Below are 7,249 nucleotides of genomic sequence, written 5' to 3' on the forward strand. Positions count from 1 at the left end.
ACCCCACCACCCTTCCATATCCAACAATTCCAGTGGTTAAAGCCAGATGGCGCCTGTCCCCAGGAGGGTGGGAAACCCTGTCTGCCGCTGGGGAGAGGGAGGCTGCAAGGTTGGGTCCTGACCCCCCAAGGGGTGGGGGAACTGAGGGGGGGGGAAGGGTGGTTGCAGAGCAAGGCTGCCTGCACTCACTCGTCTGTGGTGGCTCCTGCCCCATGGGCCTGGCTAGATGTGCACGCATTGCAAGCTGGCCCTGGGGTCAGGGTGTTACTCAGGTTTGGCCCAGCCTCCCCGACGGGGGGTGGGCAGGACACAGCTGGGCCAAATTTGAGCGAGTGACGATGCAACCCCCTGTGTAGGGGCAGCTGTGGAGGCATAGGGCAGGGGCTTGGCTATTGGGGGTCAGCGGGACAGCCCCACGCAACCAGGCCTCTTGAGTGCTGGGCCCACGCCACGCCACCCTGCAGGCGCCAGGCGGCGTGGGCGCCCCTAGCGTCCGCAGCCCTGCACTCACAGCACCACGGGCCGGGGGGAACGTGCCCCGGAACCCCCACAGCGCAGTTGCTGTTTCCCGGCCAGACGGCGGACACCTAAGGGGCGTGCACGCAAAGGGCCCAAGATGGCGGCGCGCGTGCTGCGGGGCCTTTGCCGGGCGAGGCCGGCGCTGCTTCCCGCCCGGACCCCGCCCGGCATCGTACACCGAGCCGCCGCCGGCGCCGCCCCCAGCTCCGAGTTCCGAAGCGAATACGCCCTGGACAGGCTCTATCTGGAGCAGGCCAGAAGCGACCCCGCGGAGGGCACCCAAGTGCGTAGGGTGGGGACGAGGCGGAACGTCAAGGCAGGGGCGCGGCCAGCGGTTGAGGGGCGTGGCTTGATTGCAACGGGTGGAATCTAATTGAATTGGGTGGGGCTTGAGTGCAATGGGTGGGGCCTGATAGAAGTGGGAGGGGACAGAGGCGTGGTCAGACTGCCGTGGGTGGAGCCTGATAGTAATAGAAGTTGATGGGCGTGGCTTGAGTGCAATGTGGGAGTGTAGGCACAGCAAATAATAGGCGATGTCAAATTATTTGTAACTGTTGTTGGCCCTTGTTTTATTCAAAGCAAACCACCCTTTAGTGGCTACGTGGTGCCTGTGGGGTAGTTTCAGAATGCTCCCTCTGGGCCATTGCCCCATGACATTATCCTGTGCTAGAGAAACAGCCTTGCCGACAGCTTCATGTGATGTCTCCTGGCTGTAGAAGTTACTTTGAGGACCTGTTTCTGTGCTGGGCTTTACAGGGAGCAGAACCTCAACAACAGAAAACAGAAGGCTCTAAGGGTTTGTCTTCACTAGCAACGTTAAAGCGCTGCCGGCACCAGGCGTGTAGTCGCAGCACCAGCGCTGGGAGAGAGCTCTCCCAGCGCTGTAAAAAAACCCATCTCCATGAGGGGGGTAGCTCCCAGCGCTGGGAGAACTGTCTACACTGCCACTGTACAGCACTGAAACTTGCTGCCCTCAGGGGGGTGTTTTTTCACACTCCTGCGCGAGAAAGTTGCAGCACTGTAAAGTGGCAGTGTAGACCAGGCCGAAGATAAAAAGAGAGTAACAGCATCCTTGGTGGTGATAGTTTGGTTGTGGTGTCTGTCTTGGCAAAGATGTCAGTCTCCAATGGGAAGCTGAAAAAACATCAAGTGACATGTAGCTTAATTATGGAAAAAGGGAGAGCAGTGGAGAGGGATAAGGTGAGGCTGTACTAGTACAAGATGTATGGAATGTCTGGATGGCATATTACAAATGCCTAAAATAGACCATAAAAACAGCTTGTGTGGAAAGAGCCTATAGAGCAGGATTGTGTGAGACAACATGAGCTAATCTGTTCACAAGGGAAAGAGGAAAATATCCAGCATGGATACCACAGGTGAAAGGTGCAAAAATGAGAATTATAAACCAGGCCTCTGCAGCAACCCACTCTCAGATGCATACACTAGATAAAAGAATAGTTCTAGGTCCAGGATATACAACTGATTACAGGGATGTTTTCACAAAGCAATTTCGAACATGTCATTTTCTGAAAGATAGAGTAGTTATGTAGCAATAGCTTCTGTAATTATATTTTCTTCTAAACTGTGCTCTGGAGACTGACTTTATTGCAAAAATGCTTTCTGGAGCATCAAACGGCAGTTGTTTCATTGTGTGTGTGTATTTTATAGGATGGGACAAAACAAACTTCTCCTGATATTCCTATGGGTAAGTCTAGCATATAAGAGAAATGCCTTTTCTTTGTCCACGCTGCTTTCAGTGGGGTTTTATTGCCTGTAAATCAATTAAAATGTAAAAGATTTCAGTTACCTGCACAGAAACAACAAAAAGCAAAGTAGTAAGTCATTAGCAAAGTATTAATTTCTACAGCTTCCATTAGCATTGAAATGTTCCCCATAAACGTAAGGAATTAATCATAAAATAAGTTTTGTGCACAAGATGTGTTGACTGAAAGAAGAGAGGGGAGGAACCTGACAAACTGCATTAATCCTGAGTTTATTTTGTACGCTATAAGAGCTGGAAGAGAGGCTATATGATGATTGATATTTGATGATAGAAAATGGGATAGGTGGAGGAAATGTAATGCAGAAGGACAATTAAAATTTAGAATGACTTGCATATGGCAGATAAGTATTTTAATATAAAGCAATGAGACTGAAAATCTTGCCTATAATGGTTAAAGCCTTTCTGAACCTGAGCAAGAAAAGTATTTTGGTGGGGTGGGATAAGGTGGAATTCTTTAACTTTCATTTTGGGGATTCGCAAAAAGAAAAGGAGTACTTGTGGCACCTTAGAGACTAACCAATTTATTTGAGCATAAGCTTTCGTGAGCTACAGCTCACTTCATCGGATGCATCCTGCGGAAAGTGTAGAAGATCTTTTTATACACACAAAGCATGAAAAAATACCTCCTCCCACACCACTCTCCTGCTGGTAATAGCTTATCTAAAGTGATCACTCTCCTTACAATGTACACAAATAAATTGGTTAGTCTCTAAGGTGCCACAAGTACTCCTTTTCTTTTTGCGAATACAGACTAACACGGCTGTTACTCTGAAACCTGTCATTTTGGGGATTAACAGCAATAAAGTACTGGTCCAAAACCCACTCCACTAGTAGTCTTTCCACTGACTTCAGTAGGGTTTGGATCAGGCCCTAACGGATTATCTAATCTGTAAGCATGCTTCCTTGCAAGAAAACAGTGGGTTTACACATAGAAATATCAAATACCTCAGAGGATCGTATTTATTGCAGCTACCTTTCCACTTGAGGAGCTGTCTGTTAACTCTACCAGAACTAGTCAATATGGATTCTGAGTTGGCCATCTCAACTTTCAACTTGCATTCTCTCCCCCATCCCCACATCACTTAAGTGGGTCTCAACCAGGAGTACGCATACCCTTGGGGGTACACAGAGGTCTTCCAGGGGTACATCAGTATTTGCCTAGTTTTACAACAGGCTAGATAAAAAGGTCAGTACAAACTAAAATTTCATACAGACAACGATTTGTTTATACTGCTCTATATACACGATACACTGAAATGTAAGTACAATATTTATGTTCCAATTGATTTATTTTATAATTATATAGTAAAAATGAGAAAGTAAGCAATTTTTTAGTAATAGTGTGCTGTGACACTTATCTTTTTATGTCTGATTTTCTAAGCAAGTGGTTTAAGTGGGGTGAAACTAGACGCAAGACATATCAGACTCTTGCAAGGGGTACAGTAGTCTGGAAAGGTTGAGAGACACTGATTTAGATAGTTTCTTACTGTGTGATTAGTTGTAGATCTGGCTGTGGGGTTAAGTACTCCTGCGTTCTTGTCTTCTAGACTGTCTGTCCATATCCTATTGCCGGAGCAGTGGACCCGGAGGCCAGAATGTTAATAAAGGTACAAAAAATATTCTATTTAAAAATATAGACTGTACAACAATTTGAAAACTTGGATTTCCAATGCTTTTTAAAAATCCTAATCAAATTTGAGAATGGCTTTCTGCTTGTTATTCATTTTTCATTATAGTTAAGACATTTAAAGGGACATTAAGACCTGCCAAGCTTAACCCAAAATTTAAGTGTTGTAAAAAGAAGTCATCGCAAAACTTAAGACCAGTAGAAATGTTTAATAATTTTATTTTTATTCCAACAGAAACAATTTTGTTTAAACAAAAACAGGTCTCTACAGTGTTTGCAAATTGAACTGTTCAGCTGTGCAATGCAAGAGAAGCTGAAAGTGAAACTAACTAGTCTGTTTTCGTGATACAAGCTGAGAAAACATGCAAAAAGTAATCAGAGTTCTTAAAACCAGATTAAAAAAACCACACCAACTTCCAGTTAACTAAGGAATTACTAACAACATATGGAGGAAAACTTTTTTTATAAATGCAAATATCAGGATAATTTTTTTTAAATAAGTATTAAGCGATTTAGTCTTTGTAATTGGAAGTAGCAGTTAGATGCTATTTGATAACGCCCTGGTGATCAGATAGTGGGGTGGGGTCCAGAGAAACACCTAGGTAGAGTTTTTCTTTAACTGTGGCATCGAGAAGAGCAGGAAAAGGGTGTAAAAAGAAGAAACTGCTGTGATCCTGCTGCGCCCTCAAATGAGAATCATCATGGCAATCTAATCACCAGCTGCATTTAATGTGGATTGCATGAGATGAATTAAACATTCCCTTCTCTGTTTTCCACTCACAGTGAATAGTAAGGCAGAAGTTAGATTCCATTTGGCATCAGCAGATTGGATTGCAGAAGATGTGAGGCAGAAAATAGCAGTGATGGTAACTGTCAACCTTTTCCTTCCGATTACAACCATTTTGTTTAACTTTACAACCTTCTGTCACAGTTGAGGGCAACTGCACCTGCATTTTCCGCTCATGGGCTAGGGCACCCAGTCTAGGCTTGCAGCTCCTCAGCCATCACCTCCTTTGGGTGGAGACCCGCATCTTTCTCTCTCTGGACTTCAGTTTTTTCAGGCTGCACAGTTCCCTACTACATTGTGATTTCCCCAGCAAGTCAGACTGCCTAAGCAGGCTTGCTTTGCTTTCTCCTCAGAGGCTACAAACAGCATCATTGTTCAGTTATAAATTACCAAACAGTCCTTTCCAAGCCAGCCCATTTATTCTTAAAGTGAAAGCATTGTAAAGAAGACAATAAAAACCTACACACATGCTTCTAAGCTTACCAGAGATCACTCCCAACTTCATGAAGGGCTCTGGCAGGTGATCAGACCTTCAGACCCCACAAGGGGATTTTCTGTGGTTACAAGTTCATAACAGCTCAGACCTAGCACACACATGCATAGGTTAGCCTTTCCTTTATGCAGGTTGTGTCTTTGATCCTCAGAGACCGTGCATAGGTAATGCGTCAGATTATGGTTCTTTCCTCAGGGCTCAGCTTCAAAAAATTGGGTCCAGAGGTTGGAATTTGCATTCCTTTCTGCACCATTATTTCCTAGGAAACCCACTTAACCATGTTTGTCCCAAAAGTTCCTTCTTGTCTGGCACATCGTTTAAAATAGTCCTTTGAAGCTCATAACACTTCCCCAGGGCGGATGCTGGTCACGTGTCCCCTAAAGAAGTCACATACAATCCCACAATAATACATACATTTTGTATTTATAATACAATGGATTTCAAAGCTATTTAAACTTAATTCAATAGATTTCCCCAAGATTTTGTGGAAAATTGCCATATCTGTCACAGCTTCTGTGCCAGTAAATGATACATTTGTAACAATGTTCATGGTCAAATATTTTCTCTTTCTCCCCAGCACAAGAATAAAATAAATAGATCTGGCGAGCTGATCATAAACTCTGAAGTGAGTCGCTACCAAATGAAGAATCTGGCAGATTGCTTGCAAAAAATCAGAAACATGATTAAGGAGGCTACTCAGAAATCCAGTGTGGTATCCAAGGAGAATTCCCAGCTCCTCATAGCCAGGTATAAAACAGAAATAGGGCTCCACTTCAACTAGATTTGGATTATCCTGACAAAATCCAGATACACAATCCAATTGGAATTCGCAGGTGGTTTAAAGATAGGCTTCCCTCGGCAGGGTTATCATGATGCTAGGAGGGACTGTAGCAAAGCTACAGCAGGGTGACAATGGCTCAGGAAGGGCTGCTCTAGCTAGATCATTCTGAAGTAACTTGCACTGTTCTATCACTTCGGGACCTGGAGTGTTTTAATGTAACTTTATACTGTGCTAGCCACTAACTTTTTTCATACCTGCTCAGACCACTGGTCCATCAAATCTGGTATCCATATTCTACAAGTGACCATTACCTGATGCTCTAGAGCAGTGGTTCTCAACCTATTTACTGTTACGGCGGGCCACATATGCAGCTTTCTGTGTGCTATATGGGCCACATCCACACAGTATATAGACTATCTGTATAGCACTGAGGATGTCAATGGGCAGCAGCTGTATGCTGATTGGGCCACAAGCAGCCCACAGGTTCAGAACTACTGCTCTAAAGGAAGATGAAAGATCCCTATGGCCAAGTGTGTAATGTTGTTGTTTTGGGGTGAGAAGGGCTGGAATTCCTTCCTGGCCTCTGTGATAATCAATTTACATCCTGAGACATGAAATTTTTCCACTCCTATCCTAGCATGAATAATTCATTATAGTTCAGCAATTTACTTAAATTACAATATCCAAACGGCAGGGATTGTCTCCCTGCATGCATGGACAGCACCTAGGAACATGTGGTGTGTGTTATCATAAGACAAGTGTGGAATAGTTGTTTTTAAATGTTTCTAGGGGTAGGCTGTTTAAAGCACCTTTTCTCTGTTTTTAGGGTGCAAAAAATGAATCGTGAACGACTGAGACAGAAAAAAATTCATTCGACTATAAAACAAAGCAGGAGGGTAGACTTTGATTGAAGACAACAACAAAATTCCCTGGATGTTGTATTTTTAAACACATTGGCCTGGAAACTGAAGAGGATACGCAAATTATAAACGGTCTTTAAAAAAGTCTTTGCTTAAAACATGTAAAAATAAAATGTAATTTAACATCAGCTTTCTTGTATTTAGTAAAGTGGGTTTTCACTAACAATATTTGCAGTAGAATATTAATGTCTCAGAGAAATTGTCTATGCTTTAAAAGAAAGCCAAATGCTTAGGCTTTCTTCTGCCATAATTTTTTTTTAATTCCTCCTGCCCCAACTGTAGACCCTTCTGTATTCATGTGTGAGAGCGATCCCTGCTTCTGTGGAAGCAAGTAAGTTA

General features: G+C 43.8%; 1 protein-coding gene across 1 annotated transcript; it reads left to right on the top strand.

The window, feature by feature from the left end:
* Positions 1 to 584: 584 nt before the first annotated feature.
* Positions 585 to 6,999, top strand: MRPL58 (mitochondrial ribosomal protein L58). Its single transcript, XM_074971025.1, has 6 exons — positions 585 to 802; positions 2,188 to 2,224; positions 3,850 to 3,909; positions 4,713 to 4,795; positions 5,787 to 5,956; positions 6,817 to 6,999. Exons 1-6 carry the CDS (start codon positions 617 to 619, stop codon positions 6,899 to 6,901), a joined length of 621 nt encoding a protein of 206 aa, XP_074827126.1. The 5' UTR covers positions 585 to 616; the 3' UTR covers positions 6,902 to 6,999.
* The last annotated feature ends 250 nt before the right edge of the window (positions 7,000 to 7,249 follow it).

The sequence above is a fragment of the Natator depressus genome, chromosome 14, assembly GCF_965152275.1.
Source record: "Natator depressus isolate rNatDep1 chromosome 14, rNatDep2.hap1, whole genome shotgun sequence".
Lineage (NCBI taxonomy): Eukaryota > Metazoa > Chordata > Testudines > Cheloniidae > Natator > Natator depressus.